Source organism: Macaca mulatta, chromosome 15, assembly GCF_049350105.2.
Source record: "Macaca mulatta isolate MMU2019108-1 chromosome 15, T2T-MMU8v2.0, whole genome shotgun sequence".
Lineage (NCBI taxonomy): Eukaryota > Metazoa > Chordata > Mammalia > Primates > Cercopithecidae > Macaca > Macaca mulatta.
In genome coordinates this window covers 127,444,660-127,466,589 of record NC_133420.1, presented here as the reverse complement: position 1 = coordinate 127,466,589, position 21,930 = coordinate 127,444,660, and the positions used below count along the sequence as shown (strand labels likewise).

The 21,930-nt window shown below is 41.1% G+C and overlaps 1 protein-coding gene across 13 annotated transcripts in view; it reads left to right on the top strand.

The window, feature by feature from the left end:
- Nucleotides 1-21,282, top strand: part of ERCC6L2 (ERCC excision repair 6 like 2) — a 131,815-nt gene extending 110,533 nt beyond the window's left edge. For 10 of the 13 annotated variants that reach the window (XM_015118107.3, XM_028835400.2, XM_015118106.3 and 7 more), the window contains 2 exons: nucleotides 11,819-12,000; nucleotides 19,565-21,282. In XM_015118107.3, the coding sequence (XP_014973593.2) occupies nucleotides 11,819-12,000; nucleotides 19,565-20,552 (1,170 nt within the window). In that variant the 3' untranslated portion in view covers nucleotides 20,553-21,282. Of the gene's footprint in view, nucleotides 1-11,818; nucleotides 12,001-16,077 lie in introns of all 13 variants that reach the window. The other 3 variants (XM_077966724.1, XM_077966725.1, XM_015118112.3) reach the window with 2 other exon arrangements.
- The last annotated feature ends 648 nt before the right edge of the window (nucleotides 21,283-21,930 follow it).

The following is a 21,930-nucleotide window of genomic DNA, read 5'->3' as shown; positions in this document are numbered from 1 at the left end:
AAAACGGGGTCAGCTGTTTCCATGTAGGGCCACAGATCCAGGCTGGGCTTAAGGGTGGAGTTTAGATGGGAGCCCAGTCCTTCTGTATCACTAGTAGTTAATGGATTTTTTACCACCACATTGTTGTAGGAAAAGAAAACTACTTTCTGTTATGAATATCTTCGAAGAAGCAGCAAAATTAATTTTAGCAAATCTCAACCCTTTACAAGCCCATCTTTTTTGTATTCTGTATGATGAAATGGGAAGTATGCATAAAGCACTTGAATGATTGTTTGAGTTGCACATTGAACTGGCTGCTTTTTTATGGAACACCATTTGGAAGAATGACTGACAGACGGGTTATTCAGACGTGGGTATTTGGCACTTCCTCAAAAAAATGAACTTATTGACCATGTCACTTCAAGGAAAATAATGGGCAGTACTTGTTGCCAGTGATAAAATTCAAGCTTTCAAGTGAAAGTTAAAATACTGCAAAGCTTGTGTCTACTACCATAGCATTGACATCTTCCCAATACTTGTTTTTTCTGATAATAACAAAAGTGATTTTCTAACGTGGTACAATTAAATATGTCCATGTTTTGAAGATCTGCATAACTCTATTAATCAGTATTTTCTGAATGACCAGTGAATGATATTAAAAATCACACATAGGGAAAAGATTTACCAAAGTTCAAGATACACCAATGAATTTTAACAATGTAAACATTTTACTGAAAGGTTTCAGATTTTTAATGAAATTAACCTTGAGTTTTGGTATCGTGTCAAAAAAGAAAATCCATAATTATCTGAAAAGACTATTAAAATATTTTTCCCTTTTCTAACTGCACGTCTGTATGAGACCAATTTTCTTCATAAGCTTCATCCAAAACAACGTGTCACAACAGATTGAATGTAGAAACAGGAGAATTCAGCTGTCTTTTATTAAGCCAAATATTAAAGACATTTGTAAAGATGTAAAACATAGCCACGCTTCTCACTAACTTTTTGGTTTTTTGCTTTGGAAAGTACAGTTACTTTTGTCTTAAAAAGTTCCTTATGTTAACATGTAATGGGCTTTTATTTTAATTAGTTAATAAAGACTTTAAATTTTCAGTAGATGTAACCCACACAGACAAAAACTCTTTGAGATTCTCAATTTTAAAGTATAAAGGGGTTTTAAGACCAAAAAGCTTCAGAACTACTGTCTTAGACCCATATGAAAACAGTTGCCTTATCATTAAATTCACTTCTGCAGGATATGCTTCCATTTGGCCTTTCTGTGTGTGAAAATGTTACTTTCTCTAATCATAACCAAAGAAAGCATATCAGAATAGAAGAGAGTAAAGATGATGTGATTATAGGGAATTAACTCTAATACTAAAAAAGCGGAATCTTTAACATATTTTAGCACTTTATTATTAATAATAAATAATTACATCAAATCTCACAACTAGTTGTAATGTCTCAGTGTCATTTGTGGTACGTGCTTGAAATCTTCTTCCCCAGACACTGGAGAGCCATTTGGTGGCTTTCTAATCAAATCAGCCTAAGTGGCCCAGCTGGAGGCCTGGGCGGAGGGACGTGAGGAGCCTCAGCTAGCCACTGGAAAACACAGGCAGCAGTGAGTGCCTGCCAGGAAAGGCTTTCTTTGGTTAACTTTTTTTCACCAGCACCATTCTTCTGCGATCTTTGTTGCCAGCGATACAAAATATAACAGGTATTGTTTCATATGAGGTCACATATAACAAGTATTATTTCATATGAGGTCTTCAGGTAGTCTTTATATAAAATATGATAATACAAATAAAACTTAGTACCTAGAGAGATTTGAAATTGAGGTCAAGGCCACAAGATGTGATGGACCTATCCATTAGTACTTAGTGGAGATCCTACAAAGACTAGTAGAATTGTGAATTTTAAATACGAAAGAGACTGGTAGGAGTCCCAGATCCAAATCTCCCATCTCCTAGATCCCATTCTCCAGATCTTTCATTATCCCCAAGATGATCCTCAGAAAGGTACAGAATCTCCCCAAATGGAAAGAGTAAGTGGCAAAGTAGGGCCTGGATGCCAGGGCCATGGTGCTGAGCCCAGTGCTCAGACGGCTCTCTGGAAAGGCTTCGATCCCTCTCTAGCCTTTGTCTGTAGGAGGAATTAATGGGAATTTACTCCTGGGCTGCACTCCCATGGAGGACTGAGGGTATCAGCGAAATTTTCCACTGCACATCTGCAAGCTTTGGTGAAGGTAATTGCTATGGTCTCGCTTGGCCGTTTCCCGCAGAGCCATCAGATCAGCAGCCCCCAGGGAGACGGAGTCCCTGTGTGTCTGTCTGTAGCACATGGCATTCACCTGCTCCCCTCAATGCTGCCACTTCGCATCGTTTTAGATAGATGGGTTTCCTGGACAGTGAGTCACCCCTGTGAGTGATGCTGAATTTCCACAAGCAGCTTCTATCAGATTTAATTTGATAAGTGCTTATTTGAAGAGATACTTCCATTATTCTTTAAAAAAAAAAATTAAAAATAAAAATAAAAATAACAGCCCAGGACAGCCAGTATAAAGTTGTCCCTTTGTGGCTGACTCAGAAAGCAAAGCACTATTGAAAAAGAGTTTAGCTGGATTATATAATAAGTATTACTCCTTCCAGGAGGAGAGCAGACCCATGGCTAAAAACTTCCATCTCCCTCTCTCCCCAGAAAAGGTTTTGGATTTGAATGCAAATGCTGTTGTTTTTTTGAGATTTGAACATCATTTTTAAACATAGGCAGAAAATTTGACTCTTCTTTTGTGGTGGGTCCTCTGACCAAATGGCTTTTCTGCAGATGGTTAAGACAATTCAGGGATAGCTCATAGTTGCCTTAGGTTCTTTTTGAGTATTGGAAAACTGCGTTTACAGTAATGTTTTCTATCTCCAGGCACAAACCTTGAGTGATTTTGAGTATTTTCATACTTAAGCAAAAATCCTGACATTTTTTGTTGTTTTGTCGCTTTGTGGCAGAGTTGGCATGATCAGGTGGATATGAGGGCTTGTGGCCACACGGTGTGCCCTTGTGTGATGACCTTAGAGTGTCTTGTGAAGCTCAGGAACAAGGTGTACAAAGAGCTGTCCTGGGATGGGCAGATCCTTTTTGGCCTTAGAATCAGAGTTTTTAATTAAGCCTTCCACTCTAGCTTCTCAGTGGGTCAGAGCCATCAGAACCTTCCAGTGGCTTTGAAGATCTCCTCCTTGTTTCCAGTTTTCTCATTGACTCATCAAGCCTAGTTGTCTGGTTATGGAAGAGTTGGTGTAGCTGTTCAGCATGCACTGCTCTGTGTTCTGTTTGCTCCATGAGGTATATTCTGGAGAAGCCAGCCCAGTAGATAGATCCGTTCCACACTTGCTTAATAAAAGATTTCACTGCTTCCACGTAGCCTCCTGTGGACAGCGGTCAGGCTGTTCCGCTTCCCTGTGCACCATCCTCCCAAGCTTTCTCTGCAACTTGGAGTATACAGATGAGCAGGGGAGAATGAATCAGATTCTCTCTGCAGATTGTCAGCTATAGCTGTGTCTCCAGGAATTCACCCAGAGATTTAGAAAGATGCAGAGATTACTGAATACTTCTCCTGCGGAAGTGGGAACTAGAGGCTGTTCTTGATTGCATTTGAAACTCACTCTCCTGGATTGTAACTTTTTTGCGTCGTTTGTTACAGTGTATGGGTATGGGAACGATTCCTCCCTATCAACTTTTTTTCACTCCTTTGCTATTCCTACCTAGGTGCCCTCTACCGTTCTTTAATAACTTACCTCCAAAATTACTTTTTACTGGGAGAATATTAATAGAGGGTTTCTTTTTTCTTAAACATTCTCTGAACAAGTCTAGTACAGTCTTCTACTATATAAAGATTTATTCCATATGTAGCTGAGTAAATAGAAAACTGCTGATTTAATCATGTGCCCGTGAGGTAGGGAGGAATCTTCCTTATGTTTTTAAGTATACTGACATCACAGATAGCTGTCTGCAAAGTTGTTAAGAGTTGATTTTGTTTTACTTACCCTTTCATATCAAAAATCTAAACTTTTTTAGTTGAGCCTTTCAATAAATATCATTTCAATGAAAATAATGCAACTTGGTTCAGATCTAATGCCTTGAAATACACAGAATACACTTTTGGTTCAGAAGAAAAAGAGTATTATCAAAGTTCATTTGGATGTTTCATACTGTCGGTCTAAGTGAAGATGAGGAACTTTTCTGCTGTTAACCAGTATAACCCTAAAACTTGACCGTAAGAAGCCAGTGATCGTAAGAAGTCAGTTATAGAGGATGATGGATAGTTAGTAGATCCAGGGTGGACTCATTCTGGCTACTCTGAAGAAGAAACTTTTCCCTACAAAAGTGCCTTCTTGTTTATTATAATCCTAATCTATAGGCATTCCTTGTTTTAGTGTACTTCGTTTGATTGCACTTTGTAGATAATGCCTTTTTTACAAAGTTTTGTGACAACCCTGCTTCACACAAGGCTGTTGGCATCATTTTTCCAACAGCATGTGTTCACTGTGTGTCTCTGAGTCACACTTTGGTAATTCTCACAATATTTTGAAGATTTTCCTTATTATTATATGTGTTACGGTGATCCACAGATCACATGCATGATCTTCGATGTTCCTGTTGTAATTGTCTTGGGCACCAGCTGCACCCATTCAAGATGGCAAACTTAATAAATGTGTGTGCTCCGACTGCTCCACCAGCCAGCCATTTTCCCTCTCTCCCTCTCCTTAGACCTCCCCCTTCCCTGAAATGCAACAGTATTGAAGTTAGGCCAATTAATAATCCTGCAATGGCCTTTCATTGTTCAACTTTAAAGGAAGAGCCTTACATCTCTCACATCAAAAGCTAGAAATGATGAAGCTTCGTTAGAAAAGGCATCTCAAAGCCAGAATAGGCTGAAAACTGGGCACCTGTGCCTAACAGCCAGGTTGTGAATGCAAAGGAAAGTTCTGGAAGGAGATTAAAAGTGCTACTTCAGTGAACACACAGACGGTCACAGACGGTAAGAAAGTGAAACAGCCTTATGCCTGACGTGGAGAAAGCTGTAGTGGTCTGGGTCAAAGCTCACACCAGCCATAATATTCCCTTAAGCCACAGCCGGATCCAGAGCAAGGCTCTAACGCACTTCAGTTCTGTGAAAGCTGAGGAAGGTGTGAAAGCCGTAGAAGAAAACATTTGAAGCCAACAGAAGTTAGTTCATGACATTTAAGCTAAGAAGCTGTCTCCATGGCATAAAATTGCGAAGGTGAAGCAGCGAGTGCCGACGTGGGAGCTGCAGCGCGTTATCCAGAAGACGTAGCCAGGATCGCTGATGAAGGTGGCCACACTAAACAATAGATTTTTCAATGCAGACAAAACAGCCTTCTGTTGGAAGATGTCATCTAGGATTTTCATAGCTAGAGAGGAGAAGTCAGTGCCTGGCTTCAAAGGACAGGCTGACTCTCTTGTTAGGGACTAGTGCAGCTGGGGACTTTACGTAGAAGCCAGTGATAATTTACCATTTGGAAAATCCTAGGGTCCATAAGGATTATGCCAAATCTATTCCACTTGTGCTCTATAAATGGACCAACAAAGCCTGGATGACAGCCTGTCTATTTACAGCATGGCTTACTGAATATTTCATGCCCACTATTGAGACGTGCTACTCAGAAAAGAAGATTCTTTTCAAAATATTGCTGCTCATTGACAGTGCATCTAGTCACCCAAGAGATAGGTGGAGATGTACAAGGAAATGAATGTTGTTTTCATGCCTGCTAACACCATGGATCAAGGAGTAATTTTGGCTTTCTTATTTAAGAAATACAGAGCCAGGCACAGTGGCACATGCCTGTAGTTCTAGCTACTCAGGAGGCTGACCTGGGAGAATCACTTGAAACCAGGAGTTCAAGACCAGCCTGGTCCACTTGGTGAGACCCCATCTCTAAAAATTAAATTTGAAAAGAAAGAAAATAAGTTTCGTAAGACTATAAATGGCATCAATAATGATTTCTCTGGTGGACCTGGGCATAGTCAGTTGTTAAGCTTCTGGAAAGGAGTCACCATTTTAGATGCCATTTAAAACATCTTTGATTCATGGGAGCGTGTCAGAATATCTACATTAACAGAAGTTTGGAAGAAGTTGATTCCACCTCTCATGGATGACTTTGAGAGATTCAAGACTTTAGTGGGGGAACTAACTGCAGATGTGGTGGAAACAGCAAGAGAACAAGAATTAGAAATGGGAGCCTGAAGATGGAACTGAACTGCTGCAATCTCGTGATAAAACTTTAATAGGTAAGGAATTGCTTCTTACGGATGAGCAAAGAAAGTGGTTTCTTAAAATGGACTCTATCCTAGTGAAGATGCTGTGAGCATTGTTGCAATAGCAACAAAGAATTTAGAATGTTACATAAACTTAGTTGATAAAGCAGTGGCATAATGTATGCACACCTAATAGACTACAATATAGTGTAACCATAATTTTTATATGTACTAAGAAACCAAAAAATTTGTGGTGGTGGTCCAGAACCAAATCTACTATAGTAAGTTATAATTGTCACTACAATAGCAACTGCACTGCAGCATTATTTATCTTGTACCATTTATTGTGAAAGATTGACTACTATTTTAATGAAACAAACTTTTCTAACGAGCACTAAAATGTTTATAAAGTAGATATGGTTTTTCAAAAAACAAGAATATTTGAAAACTATACCAATGGCACTGCTGCTTAAAACAGCGGTTTTTCAACTCTTTCTGGCCACATACACCTTTAAGAACATGATTAAAGCCATGGGCTCTTTTTTTGAAAAAATGTGTTCATGCTCAAATGTGTAAATACAGCTTCAGGGGATTCATCGATAACGCTTTCTGAAGTCCCTGAAACCCATCTGCTGAACATTTGGAGGGTCAGTGGACCCAGGTTAAGACCCCCACTCTCCCTGCCAGTGAAAAACAATTAATGGCCCCCTCAAAGATGTCTGTTGACTCATTTCTGGAACCTATGAATACATTACATTACCCAGCAAACAGGAAAAGGAATTAAGGTTGTAGATGCAATTTAGGTTGAGTCAGCTGACCTTGAGATGGGTCAGTTGGATGTATGCAGTTAAGGATGTTAATTAACCCGCTTTGATCCTGGATTATCTGGATGGGCCCAATCTAATCACGTTAGTTATTAAAAGCAGAGCACCTTTCCCGGCTGTGGCGAGAGGGTGATGTGACTCTGAAGAACAGAGAGGAAGGGTTGCTAGCTTTTGAAGGGGACCACAAGACAAGGATTGTGGGCAGCCACCAGGAGCTGGAAAAGCAAAGAAATTCATTATCCCAGAGCCTTCAAAAAGGGATGCAGCCCTGCCAACATCTCGACTTTAGCTTAGTGAGACCCATGTCAAGCTTCTGACCTACAGAAGTATAAGATAATGAATTTATATTGTTTTAAGCCACTAATGTTGTGATACTGTTACGGCAGCAATAGGAAACTAATCCAGTACACTGCCCCCAACCCATACATAGTTTATACATGTAACCTTTAGAGCTTTCATTCAGAATAAGCCTAAATGGCACATTGATTCCTAAAATCTATTTTTAATGTAACTCTTTTGTTTCACAGCCTTGTTTCAGTAAAATGTTAAAAGTTTCCTGCTAAAATGAAAATATGAAACTAGATTTTTAAAAATAAAAGATAGCTGTTGAGCCCATGTTAAATAAGAATGATTTTCCTGGCCAGGCACGGTGGCTCACACCTGTAATCCCAGCACTTTGGGAGGCTGAGGCAGGCAGATCACAAGGTCAGGAGATTGAGACCATCCTGGCTAACATGGTGAAACCCGGTCTCTACTAAAAATACAAAAAAATTAGCTGGGCGTCGTGGCGGGCGCCTGTAGTCCCAGCTACTCAGGAGGCTGAGGCAGGAGAATGGCGTGAACCCAGGAGGCGGAGCTTACAGTGAGCTGAGATCAGGAGACAGAGTGAAACTCCATCTCCAAAAAAAAAGAAATTTATTATTGCCTAAAAGAATCAGATTTTAAAATGTGGAATGTTTGGCAAAAAATTAAAGATCCACATGTCTAATAACTATGGTTGCAAAAGCTGAATTTTCCTAAAGAAGTTATGAAACTGATTTAAGAAAACTGTATCTGTATACATGTGAGCTTTGCAATGCTACCAGGGTCATAAAGACCCAGAGTAAACAAGTAAATAATTGACAATTGCCATTCCCTTGGCATGATTTCTCTATGGCTTCAGAAGTTGCAAAATATGAGAATGGAATTTTCTTGGTTGGCCCAGTTCCTTCTCTTTCTGCTTACTCCCTTTACCTTCATGTAAGCAATATCATCTCATCTCATAGTAATGAATGATTATTTCTTGGGGGTATGCTAGGATGATGAGTCTTTGTATTAGGAACTTTTAGTGTTCATTTTGTTTTGTGATGGAAAATAAATGCATCAAATATCTTTCAAACTTTAACAACATTTTTCTTTCCATTAATGTTTTAAGATACAATTTTTTTTTTTTTTTTTTGAGACGGTGTCTCACTCTGTTGCCAGGCTGGAGTGCAGTGACGTGATCTTGGCTCACTGCAACCTCCGACTCCCTGGCTCAAGTTATTCTCCTGCCTCAGCCTCCCGAGTAGCTGGGATTACAGGCACTCACCACCACTCCCAGCCAATTTTTGTATTTTTGGTAGAGATGGGGTTTCACCATGTTGGCCAGGATGGTCTCGATCTCCTGACCTCATGATCCGCCCGCCTTGGCCTCCCAAAGTGCTAGGATTACAGGCATGAGCCACTGCACCTGGCCCAGTTACAATTTTTTAAAATATATTTTTAAGGAAAGTATTTTTAACATTACTGATATAAAGCCCTGGTTCAGCCTGACCACCTGGCATTTTGTGTTTGTCCATCTGAACCAAGTAGCTTTTGAAGATGTCAATTTTCCTTAGAAATGGTTCGTTACTAAAGAACATATACTTGTTTTTGTCAGTTTCAATGAAATGAACCGGAATATAAGTTATAGAGGAAAATGTCTTATACAAAAAAGAAAAAAGATAAACATATCGTATTTTTTAAATGGCTTGTTACTTTTAAATCCCTTAAGGGTAGGGGGAATAATCTTTGTATATATAAATATCTTTGTATCTCAAATGCATAGCATGTTGGCAGGAATGTAATAGGTGCTTAGTAAATATTTGTGGAATTAAAAGCCATTCCTTGCCCACATTCATTGAATGTATCACTGCTTAAATCCCATTGAACTTCTATTAAAAAGAAAAAAAAAGACCAGGCACAGTGGCTCACTCTATAATCCCAACACTTTTGGGAGGTTGAGGCAGAAGGATTGCTTTTGAACCCAGGGTCTTGCTATGTTACCCATGCCAATCTGGGCAACATAGCAAGACCCTGTGTCTATAAAATGATACAAAAATTAGCTCGGCCTGTGGACTCATGCCTGCAGTCCCCACTACTCGGGAGGCTGAGGTGGGAGGATCACTTGAGCCCAGGAGTTTGAGACTGCAGTGAGCTATGGTTACACCACTGCACTCCAGCCTGCACAAAAGAATAAGACCCTATCTCAAAAAAAAAAAAAAAAAAAAAAAGTATATCAATAGCAAGAATCTAATGAATTCTAGTAGTCTTTGTATGTCTGAAAAGTTCTTACATGATAGTTTAACTGGGTATAGAATTCTAGGTTGACAGGTTTTTTTTTTTTTCTCTGCATGTTGAAGATACCCCATTTTCTTTTGGTGGATAGGATTGTGATGTTAATGAGAAGCCTGATGTTAGTTTGGCTTTTGTTGGTTGGTTGGTTGGTTGTTTTCCTGAGACATGGTCTGGCTCTGTCACCCAGGCTGGAATGCAGTGGCACGAACTTGGCTCACTGCAACTTCTGCCTCCTGGGCTCAAGCCATCCTGCCACCTCAGTCTCCAGAGTAGCTGGGACTACAGGGGCATGCCACCACAGCAAGCTAGTTTTTGTATTTTTTTTGTAGAGAAAAGGTTTTGCCACATTGCCCAGGCTGGCCTTGAAATCCTGGGCTTAAAGCAATCTGTCCGCCTCAGCCTCCCAAAGTACTGGGATTACAAGTGTGAGCCACCGTGCCTGGAGTAATTTGGCATTTCTTTGTAGGATGTCTTATCCTCTTTCTCTGGTAGTTTTTAAGGTATGCCCTTTATCTGTGATATAACAAAATACAGATTTATTTTCATTTTTCCTACTAGGGATTCTTTCTCCTTTTTCAGTTTGAGGATTCCTTTCTTTTACAGGTCTCTGGCATTATCTCTTCCATTTTCTCCATTCTCTCCTGGCATCTTAGAAACTTTGCTATGTCTTCCGTCTCTTAACTTCCCTATTTTTTTTAGTCTCTGCACTTCATTCTGAGTAATTTTATCCTTCCAATTTATCAACTGCAGTGAGCTGTGATCATGGCACTGCACTCCAGCCTGGGTGACAGAGTGAGATTCTGTCATGTGTTTATTTATTCATAAATGAATATCTTTTCAGATTGCTTTATTATAGGTAATTCCTCAGATTTCAGTTCTTATATTTGTTACATATGCTCAACTTCATGATGGTAGGTTTTATATGTTCTTGATAATTTTTGTCTGAACTCCTCCTGTTTTCATTGGAATCAAAAGCATTCTCTGGCTTATGGCAGTCTTCCCATGGTATATTTTTTATTCACCCCTGATTGAGATCTGTGGTTTTCACTAGTTCTGGACAAATTATGTTGATTTTGAGCTTAGAGTTCCCATACCACCAGGTGGTACAAAATCACATTCCACACGTGGCACTGGCTGGGCATTCCTGTTCGTCACCAGTGATTCTTTCTATCTAGAGTAAGAAAGTGGTCTGCTCCTAGCCTGTGTCCCAGGTTTGGCTTTCCTGGCTTTAATTTGCAAATTTGACTCCTCATTCCTGTTTTGTGTTTCTTTGTTGTTTAGTGCAGGGAGTTAAACCGCGTTTCCATCTCCGCTCTCCACATGAGTGCTGTAGACTATAACTTAAGGACCGACCCTACTAGGGCTGCTGAGCTTCAGCTCCTGCTCACCACTGTGGGACTTCCTTGTTCGGGGCACCTAGACATTCTGCTTGCTTACTTTTGAGCTCCAGTGTAATTTTGTTGTTGTTACTGTTAAATTGTATTTAGTATTTCTCTTTTTGGAATAGGATGAGGACTCTCTACCTATTCATACTGTATCATCTTGTCGGGAAAACTGGGACTATATATAAAGTTTATTTTTCTTGACTCACTGTCAGTAAAATTTGTTAGACAGGCAATTCATGGTCTCTGTAAAACGATTATGATTCCATCTATAATTCAGCCAACTGTAGTTAGCATCTCAAAATCACTAAATATTCTTGCAACCCAGCAGAGGTTGAAATAAATGTAAGATTTATGGTTTCTTATTTATTTATTACATAAAGATTGCTATTTTTTACATTTATGCATTATATGAAATTAGACAACTGAAAGACTGCTTAATAATTTTGCAATTATTAAATTAGAAAATTTTAGATATCCCATGTTTATGCCATAGTGTATATAATCATTAATTTTTATCCTTTGGTATAGTAGATATCAACATATGTATCAGTATGCCCGAGTCTTGACAACGGAAATAACATGTTATTGCCAATACTTTTATATCTTAAAGGTATAAAATAATTTTTTCCTGTGTCATTTTCTTAAAGACCTAGGTTAACATCTTCTGACGTTGATGTCAGTTGGGGAATGTGATTTACTTCATTATAAAGAGTGTGACATTCTCGTTATTTGACCAACAGTGACTATGTTTTCAGACATAGCTTTTGTTTCCTTTCTTTTTTTCAGACATATAAAGAAAAGGTGAATGCAAATACATTGCCACACACAAAGAAAGGCCAGCAACCGAGCGAAGGCAGCATTTCACTTCCTCTTTACATTTCACACCCTGTGAGCCAAAAGAAGAAAAAAGTCTACCGTACAAACCAGACCACCTTCATAATTGGAGAAACACCAAAAGGAATCCGCAGGTACATCGTCTCTGACAACACTAGACTTGGAGAATAATTCTGAAGAGAAATGTAGCTTGGTAGTAAAATATACAAATATTTGGATTATAACCATAACTGACATCTGAATATTTCAGAAAAATCTGAATTTCAAAAATAAATTGCAAATGTTTTAGATGTTGTTAGAAGGCTAATCCCTGAATTGATTACCATAAAAAGGGAAATCATGTTATACAAAGAAATGAAATACTTAAGTACATTTTATTCATTCAGTCAATGAATATATTTTGAGCACCTAATATATGCCCAGGCGTTGTGCTGAGTCTTGAATATACAGTGTGAAAAAAGGACAGATGTAGAGCCTGCACTACAGAGGAATGAGGTTGGCATCAAACCATAAAGTTTTAAAAAGTAAACCTACAAATAATTATAAAATGGTGTGTTATAAGAAAAAAGAGAAAGAGAATAATAGAATGGGGAGGGGATGTGGAACCACCTTTCTTTTGGGAAGTCAGGGAAGACTGTCTACACAGGTAGCATTTGTGTTAAGAGCTGAAGGATAACCATGCAAAGAACCAAAGTAGGAGCATCTCCAAGGAGGGAACAGGTTTGGTGTGGTCAAGGAGCTGAGAGAAGACTGGTGACCTTAGTGCAGAATAAACCAAGCAGAGAGTAGCATGAGATGGAGGGTAGAGACGCAGGCGGGGCTGGAGCGTGCCAACCCTTGGAGGCTACAGAAAGACTTTGGATTTTGTTCCAAGTGCAGTGGAAAACTGTTGAAGAATGGCACGATCTGATGTATCTTTTTGAAAGACAGTTCCAGCTTCCCTGTGGAGGAGGGCAGAATGAACAAGGGTAGATGAGAAGGAACTCAGTGATGGGGGTTTGCACCAGAGTGGTTGCCATGAGGATAGAGCCAAGTGGATGAATTCAATTTGGTGATGGACTGGTTCGGGAAAGAGAGAGAAGAAGATTACTTCTTTCTGTCTTGAGCAACAGAGTGGAGGTACTGAATGGGGAAAACCAGAGAGAAACAAGTTCAGAGAGGAAAAAAATCAAGAGTTCCCTTTTGCTCATATGAAATGTGACATTCTGTGGAAAGGTTCAATAGGCAGTGTATGTATGAGCTACTTCTGGTTTGGGGATTCAATTAATGATTTAAATTTGGGAGTCATCAGCATAGAGTTTATAAATGGTCTTCAGAACTGTGAGACTATGTTTGCAGCCTAGGAACAGAGCACAGAGAGGAGGAGAGAAGCCCCAGGACACAGACTGGAGGCAGCAGCTCCTCCTGGAGGGAGGTGTAAGAGGCACAGTGTCAGGTCCTGAAGTCCAGGAGTAGTGAGAGGGTCTTAAAGGGAAGGAGTTCTTAACTTTATCAAATACTGCTGAGAACCAGAAGCAGATGACGTGGGAAACTGCCCACTGGAGGTAGTAGCAGAGCACTCAGCAGGCACCTTGGCAGGAGCAGCCTGGGAAGCAGTGCACAGGCCCTGGCGGGAGGTGGCAGGTGCTGTAAGTTTGGATGGAAGCAGTGGGCAGGTGCCTGCTGGTGGGAGGTGGCCAGAGCTATAAGTTTGAATGTAAAAAGTAGCAGCAGCCAGAGGGCATTGCGGGTCTTAGAGTTGAGATAGCAGAACCCGTTGTGTGTTGAGGGAAAAGACTTGTAGGAAAAAAGGAGATCATGTCAGAGAGGTGAAAACAGAAAGAGGGAGGGCCTGGAAGCAGTGGAGGGCGGTACCCAAACCACAGGCCATGGTCTGGCCTTTGAGAGGCATTGAAAGAGAAGGGACAAACACAGGCACAGATGTGACATTTTCTCAGTGAATTGAGAACTGAAGCCCTAAGTTCAGAAAGAGAAAGATTTAGGGAGAGAGAAGTTAGGAAACAAATCATTTATAAAGTAGGAAAGTAGGCTTAATGGGACTAGAATTTCTGGATGGCGTTAAGTTCCCATTTGAGAATAATTTCAGGAAAATCATCTGTCCAGTTTGCATATTTTATTCAGCAAGCTTCAGTTGCTCTGTTGCAGACACAAGTAGAGAGATGGCTGGGTCTGCCCAGGGGTTAGAATGAAGGGAGAGAGAAGCAAGGAAGCTATAGAATGTTTGTAAAGGAGTGATTATAAAGTTAAACCTAAGCTGGACAAGGGAGGCTGATGGATCGTGCAAAAGCACAAGAGTCCGTGAATTTGAGGACTTGAGTTACCAGCATATCCCCCGGCATTGCTGTTGTGGGCGATCATCAAGCAGCTGAGCGGGAGCCTGAGATGACTGAGTCAGGGACTGGAGGTTGAGCTGTTGATGGTAATGACAATGGCAATTTATAAACTTGGGAGTAGGGGGCTAACATGGAGTTGAGATGAGTTTGGAGGTGAGCTAAAGAAAGTGGTGGGCCAGGTATTGATTGGGCGGGACATCCACATGGATATTGATGTTACCAAGAATGATGGCAAGAGATGGGGTGGGAAGCAAGATTAATCCAGAATCTTGAGAGTTTAGCTGCTAGCAGGAAGCAACGAAGGGGTCACTTAAGATTAAGGAGAGAACAGTTTAGCTGGATGGCATAAATGTTAAAGAGGGGAAGGAGTTTTCTAAGAAAAGAATGGTCTGGAAGCAGCAGTGTCTAGAAGCACTAACCCTGAGGTTGGAGAGCCATGAGATGCAAGATCCTTGCCTTGCAAGGGCTGCATGGGAAGAGGCAGTATCATCAGAGCACAGGACCATTCAGCATAGAAGTAGAAGACTCGGGGGACTGTTGGTTCCGGGGGCACCGAGGGATGGCTTGGAAGGGTGAGGGATTGGATTAGATCAAGATGTACAGTAGGAGGAGATGAGAGGCCAGTGGTGATGGATGACGGCAGTGAACAGGCATGGGGGGCGTGGTCGGGCTGGCCCTGCTGGCTTCTGGGGGCAGTGGGAAATGTCTCTGGCTCTGTGAGTTCAAAATACTTCCTGCAGGGGTTTGGCGACTCCCAGGCAGCCAGTTCCTCAGCTGCCCGGGGAAGAGCTTGTCCCCTAGCTCTTTGGAGTGCTAGCGTGGCTTGTTGGAGTATGGCTCTCAGCTGTCTGTGGTTGCACGGAAAGGTGAACACCCCCCACACTGCCACACAGCGTGCCTCCCACAGACGGACCCGCAACCAGGATTTTTGCGGAGTGTGCCTTTTCACTTTGGGCAAATATTTTGCCAGGAGGCTGACCATATACCTTTTTCCCCCCAAGTTTGCATGCGTTCTCTGTTCTCGATTGCCTCCAAGAGCCATGTTAGGACACGGTTTGTTCTGTTCCGGGCTTCAACGTAGCTGCAACTTGAATCTCTTCCCTAGATATATTGTATGCTGCTTATAGTCCTCCTTCATCTTCTTTGCTCATCAGTGCCTTCTTAAGAAGTGGTTTGGAAACTGCCTCTTCAACATCATGATGAATAAGTTTGGAGGGAACTCCTTTGTTGACTGGCAGTCTCTGAAGGAAGTATCTAGCTTTCTTTTCCATGCATTTGCAACCTTACAGAGAGCAGGGAACTTTGCAGGTGCTAATTCTTTGTGCCCTCTGAGTCAGAAGGAAGACTAGGAAATAGAAAGAGTTCTTCCTCATGTTTCTCAGTGAGTCGTCCTTCAATGCTCATGAATTTCATTATGTCACAACCTGCACCAGGGAGCAGTGAGGCACGATTGAATCCTTCCTCAGTGAAACTTCACATTGTGACATATGAGGTCATTTCAGAAAAGGTTGCGATGAGCTTACACTGACTTATGAAGGCTCAGTCAGTGACCCCAAGGTTAGGATTGGCACCAGGTTGAAAGAGTGATCGTGTCAGCTTGATGTCAGGGCCCGTGCTAGCTAGTCATGCTGTGGCTTTGTTGAAGTCACTGCTGGGTTGAGTTCGACGGAGGTTGTGGTGCCTCCTGGCTTGACGGCTGAGAGGAGGGCACTGAGTCTTTTGCTTATCTGCTGCATCGGGTTACAGCTGGGCTTGCACACAGCATGATAGATGAGCAAGAAGGCAGCCTTCACAACCTTGCACTTGGTGGTAAATTACCCATGGTTTTCCAGTCAGGCATGCACCATGGTGCTATTTTTATTTTGCCTTTCTCTCCAGCAATTGATCTGTCCGGCCTGATGAAATCCTTCAGCTCCAGCACCAGATCAAACATTGTCATCAGCATTGTGAAAGTGACTGATACAGCACCTGCTGTGTGGGGAGTTTGCTTTTGGAATGGACACGATGCCGTACGGCACGCTGCATACGCATCCGGAGCTGTGGGCAGAGCAATGACAGACTCATCAGCTTCGTTGAGTTCTAGTGGCACGTTCAAGTGTTTCAGTCACTACGTGCCTTATTGGCTTTGGTTACCAATTAGGGATGTAGAATTAAAACCGTCCAACCATGTACATTTTACCACCCTATTTTCCATTAACTGTCCTAGTCAATAGAATCAAGACTGCACCTTCCTCCACTGCAGTCACATGATCATCTGAATGAAGTGTTCAGTCCTACCTCTCCTTCCGGAAGCGTAGGCAGACAGAAGATGAATTCAGCTGTGTTCCACCTCCCTTCCTCCAGGAAGGGAGAATTTTGAATTGTATCCGTGATACATAACTGCTTTTGATACACTTGCTGAAAGAGACATATCTTTGGTTTCTTTTTTCCCCCTTTCACTAAATGGGTTATGGAAGTCTACTCTAGTTAACTAATTTTTCTTCACAAAGTGGCTGGCTTATGCCACCTGGTTGTACCCTACAGTTCCTTACGTTCTTAGAGAAAATTCTGAAGGCCCAGAGTTAGGAAAGCCAGTTAGAAGGCAAAACTAAAATGAATGATAATTATAGCTTATCCTGGCCAGGTGCGGTGGCTCAAGCCTGTATAATCCCAGCACTTTGGGAGGCCGAGACAGGTGGATCACGAGGTCAGGAGATCGAGACCATCCTGACTAACACGGTGAAACCCCGTCTCTACTAAAAAATACGAAAAACTAGCCGGGCGTGGTGGGGGCGCCTGTAGTTCCAGCTACTTGGGAGGCTGAGGCAGGAGAATGGCGTAAACCCGGGAGGCGGAGCTTGCAGTGAGCTGAGATCTGGCCACTGCACTCCAGCCTGGGCAACAGAGCCAGACTCCGTCTCAAAAAAAAAAAAAAGAAGTACTGAATTATAGCTTATCCTGTAAGCAGCAACCACGTGGCTTAGTGTACTTGCAGACTACTCAGAGAAAACGAGGTTAGAAGCAGCTCTCCTCCCAGAGCTCGCAGTGTCGCCGCTGAGGCCGCGGTTCCAGCACAGCAGAGGTGAAGTTACTTTGGCAGTTGCTGACACCACCAAGCCTTAGATAAACAAAAGGCATGCTTGTAACCTGGCCAATCACTGAATCTTTACAAGCACAAATATTTATTAGAAGGGCCATGAAAATGGATTTGAAGATGATTAATAAACAGAATAATATCTCATTATTTCATGTGAAGTGAAAACTGGCACCTCTTAAGAATATGCTTGTTACTTTCCAACAAGAACATTGGCAATTTCCAGGACAGAAATTTGGAGTCATGTATATGTGTTATTAAATATTCTGTTGGAGATGAAAGTGGCTGTTGATAAAGCGTGGATAGTATCTGGATTTGGGGAAGTTAACAAGATAGTGTAGTGAGGACTAGAAGCCATGGGCCCATCTGAAGCCACAAACGAAAGTTGTGAGTGTGCTTTATGGTCTACCACTAACAGCAAAGGAAACACAAACTATATAACCTGGTCTGCGTGGCAAAAATAAAAGTGGCATTGAAGCTCCTACTTACATACATTAAAAGTAATTTTTTTTATGCTAAGGATTCTGTTGTGCATAAGATAAAATTCAAACTTCTGAACTTGGCCTACAGACCCCCTATGATTTTTAGCCTCTTCCTTGCAGTTTCTCCTGCCACTCTTTGAACCAGGTCATCTTGGACCTGAGACTGTACATGCGCTCTCTCCCCCAGGAGACTTCTCACTCATCATTACCTGACCGACTTATCAGGAGGAGATGCCTTTTCTACCCACCTTGCCTACCACCAGTCACTGACCTAGGTTCCCTTTCTATGAATGCCAGTAGCGCCCCATATTTACCTCATGGTAAATTTACATTATGGGTTTATCACTCTAGTCTAGTTTGATTTTCATGCATTTGTCTACCCCAAGTAAACTGTAAACTCCTTGAAGATAGAAACCGGAGTCTTATTTGCTGTTATATAGTTCCTGCTATAGTGCTTAGCACATAACAGACTCTATAAATATTTGTTGAGTGAATAAAGGAATGTTTTAAGGAACTATGGTATAAAATATAATTTCTAAAACTTTAGGACTTTTAATCATGGGCTGCTCCACTCACTCTCTATGACTTTTGTTCAAAGGAGTATTTATAAACATTGAGCTGTTCTATCTCTTGGCCCAAACTCTTCATCAGCAAAGCAATACCCACTGTCTTAGTCTGCTTGGATTGTAATAACAAAATACTATAGACTGGGTGGCTCAAACAGCAGAAATTCATTTCCACAGTTCTGGAGGCTGGATGGCCAACAATAAGAAGTTAGCTGATTCAGTTTCTGGTGAGGGCCCTCTTCCTGGCTGGCCGGTGGCCACCATCTCCCTGTGTCCTCACGTGGCAGAGAGGAAGAGGCGAAGAGAAAGAAACTGTGCGGGTTCTCTGTCATCTCTTCTAAGGACACTAATCCTGTTGGATCAGGGTCCCACCCTTATGACCTCATTTAACCTTAATTACCTCCTAAAGGCGCTAACTCCAAATACTGTTACGTCCTGGGTTAGGGGGCTTCAGCAGGATTTGGGGGAGGGGCACAGTTCAGTCCATAGCACCCTCGTTTAGGGAAAGGAGCAGGGCTCAATGCCCAGGTCCCTAAGTCTTTCTGCCTCTATCTTACCAAGGTTCTTGAAGGCCCGTTTCCTCATACATGTATACCACCGCTTTTATTAGTATCTTATACTAAGAATACAACACACTTCTAATAGCATCTCACTTCTTAGCTTAGGTGTCCATACCAGCTGGGGAAAAATAATCTGGGTATCAGTTTAGAACTTCCCTTTGGGCTCATCAAAAAGTCTTATGCGATTTCAATATTGTATTTGTAGAAGAAGGGGAAAAGGAGAGGGAAGGGAAAAAAACAAATGTCTGTCTTAATTTTTCAGAATTTGCTCTTTTCATTAAAATTCTTCTTTGACAACTTTATTTCATGGGACTTGAATACAATATGGATTTTCAAGTACAGATTCTGTAAATCATGATCCTCATGTCAGTCATAAATCACTGGCTCACTGGAGGAGTAGCATGCTGGGCCTCCATAATTCCCCAGAAATACCTAATACAATAGCATAAATCAAAATAACTTACAAAGTGATGATTTTGTGAGCTAAAATACTTTTCTCAGTAGCATCAGGGAAGAGGCCTCATTCTACTAGGATAAAATGCATTTTCATTATGGAATTCAGCAGACATGCTAAAGGAACAAGATTACCTTCCTTGGCCTCTACATTTCCTGTTACTGGTGATGAGTTATTTCAAAATAAAATGTAATGAAAATAACCACTAGTTTTGTTCATTTAATCTTTAGAAAACAATTTGAAGAAATGGCCTCTTATTTTAACTCGTCTTCTGTAAACGAATTTGCTGAACATATAACCAGTGCCACATCAGAAGAACGACAGAAAATGCTAAGAGACTTTTATGCTTCTCAATATCCAGAGGTAAAAGAACTTTTTATGGATTCTGCATCAGAATTCAACACTTCTTCCTTTGAGAAAGGAGAGTGCACCAGGAAGAAATCTGAAAAAAGAGACTCTCTTATAAAAGCAAGGCTGTCAGATTCTGAAACCTTGTCGTTTAAAGATTCTACCAACAAAATTTCTCAAGTTTGCAGCCTAAAAACATATAAAAGAAAATCAATTAAGTTTCAAAATCATAGTTCCTGTAGAGAAGAGGTGTATTCTAATGATGCAGAAACTAAGAAATCACCTGTTAGTTCTACTCAAAAGACTGACAGTGGGAAAAATAGCCAAGCATCGAAAGATACTGTGACATCCCGTTCTCAGAACAGTGAGTCTGAAACACATGAGAGAAGGTTAGAAAATACCATGAAAGACAAACAGGACCTCACAAGAATGGGCATTTCAAGAAAAGAACCCCTTCTGAAATTGGAAAACAAAAAGATAGAAAATCCAGTGCTGGAAAATTCTTCTGTGATAAGCTTACTTGGTGATACCTCTATTCTTGACGACCTTTTTAGAAGTCATGGGAACAGTCCCACACAACTGCCAAAGCAAGTTCTTTCAGGGCCCGTGGAAAAAGCAAAACAGAGACCAAAAGATTTCTGGGACATTTTGAATGAGCAGAACGATGAGAGTCTTAACAAACTCACAGACTTGGCAGTAATAGAGACTCTGTGTGAAAAAGCACCTCTAGCAGCGCCCTCCAAAAGGAGAGAAGAGCCAGCAACTCCTCTTTGGAAATCAAATGAGAAATTTTTATGGAAGAAATTTAATTCAAGTAGTACAGATGAAAACACAACCAATACACAGAGTACTACAGAAGTATATAAATGAATTACTGCACCAGTGAACTGCTGCCATCACTGTTTACGGCACTGGATTCCACACTGATTCTATTATCTTGAACACAGTTGTTGACATACATTTTTATTAAATTATTGCTTTAGGATTTTTTAAAGTCTGAAGTATTATCATGGATCTGTTTTTCTTGATATTTGATTTGATCTTTCAAGAATATGATTGTATTTGTAGTATAAACCTCTGTTATGAATTAGAAAAGATTCTAGGTTTGTTAGTAGGAGAACTGGGACATCTTTCTTACTGTATTACATAATGATGTGACACTTGCCCTGTGAGCATTGTTTCCCAGTATGAAAGATGAAGGGTCTGAACCAAAACAGCATGAGTGTCCTTCCAGTTTAAAAAAGCTTTGCTTTGCTCTCCTGATGGCTCATAGTCTGAATCATGTCCGCCCCTCAAATCAGGTGTACACCAATGTGTTTCTTTTTTACTAGCACTTGGGAAAGTTATTAAGTATTTTCTTTTTCCCTGGGTATCATGTTCTATTATTACTTTAGAAAAAAGTCATAACTAGTACTGAATATATGGTATATATGATATTAAAATGGTAATTTTGCAACAGCTCAAAGTTAAAAGGTTAATGTTACTTTGCTATGTGAGCTGTGATTACTAACATTAGCCACAGACACCAGTGCCTCAACTTTTTATGTACCTGTTGTGATTTAATCAATGTAAATAAAGGTTTGTATAGTATTTTTGAAGTTAAGTATGAAGAAATGAGTCAACTTTTTATTTTGTTAGAAACTATTACATTTTGAGTGTAATTTATATGGTTTACAACAAAATGAATGCGCTCGTTGTTGAATTCATATGTATTTAGAAGCCTTTCCTCGGCCCCTGCGTTCTGTGCTAGGGGCTTGAGCTGTACAGGTAAGGCAGAGCTACAGGTGAATGAAAGGAAATCATGTCGGTGAAAAATCATGGTGGAAAGCCCCGGGTATCTTGTGTACAGGTAAGGCAGAGCTACAGGTGAATGAAAGGAAATCATGTCGGTGAAAAATCATGGTGGAAAGCCCCGGGTATCTTGTGTACAGGTAAGGCAGAGCTACAGGTGAATGAAAGGAAATCATGTCGGTGAAAAATCATGGTGGAAAGCCCCGGGTATCTTGTGTGCACGCTGTAGGCAGGACCTGCACTGCCTCCGCTGCAGGTTCAGATGCTCCGCTGCAGCTGTCCTTCAGTCAGTTCACAGGGCTGCAAGAGGAGGACACACCCATCCAGAAAACGGCCTGGGCCGGGAACTGGCTGTGCTAGAGAGCACTGCTACCGAGTTGAGGAGAGAGGGCTTCCGTGTACCCAGGATGTGGAGTCATTGCTCAGAAGTGAACAAAAAATCAAAAACCAAAGTCTT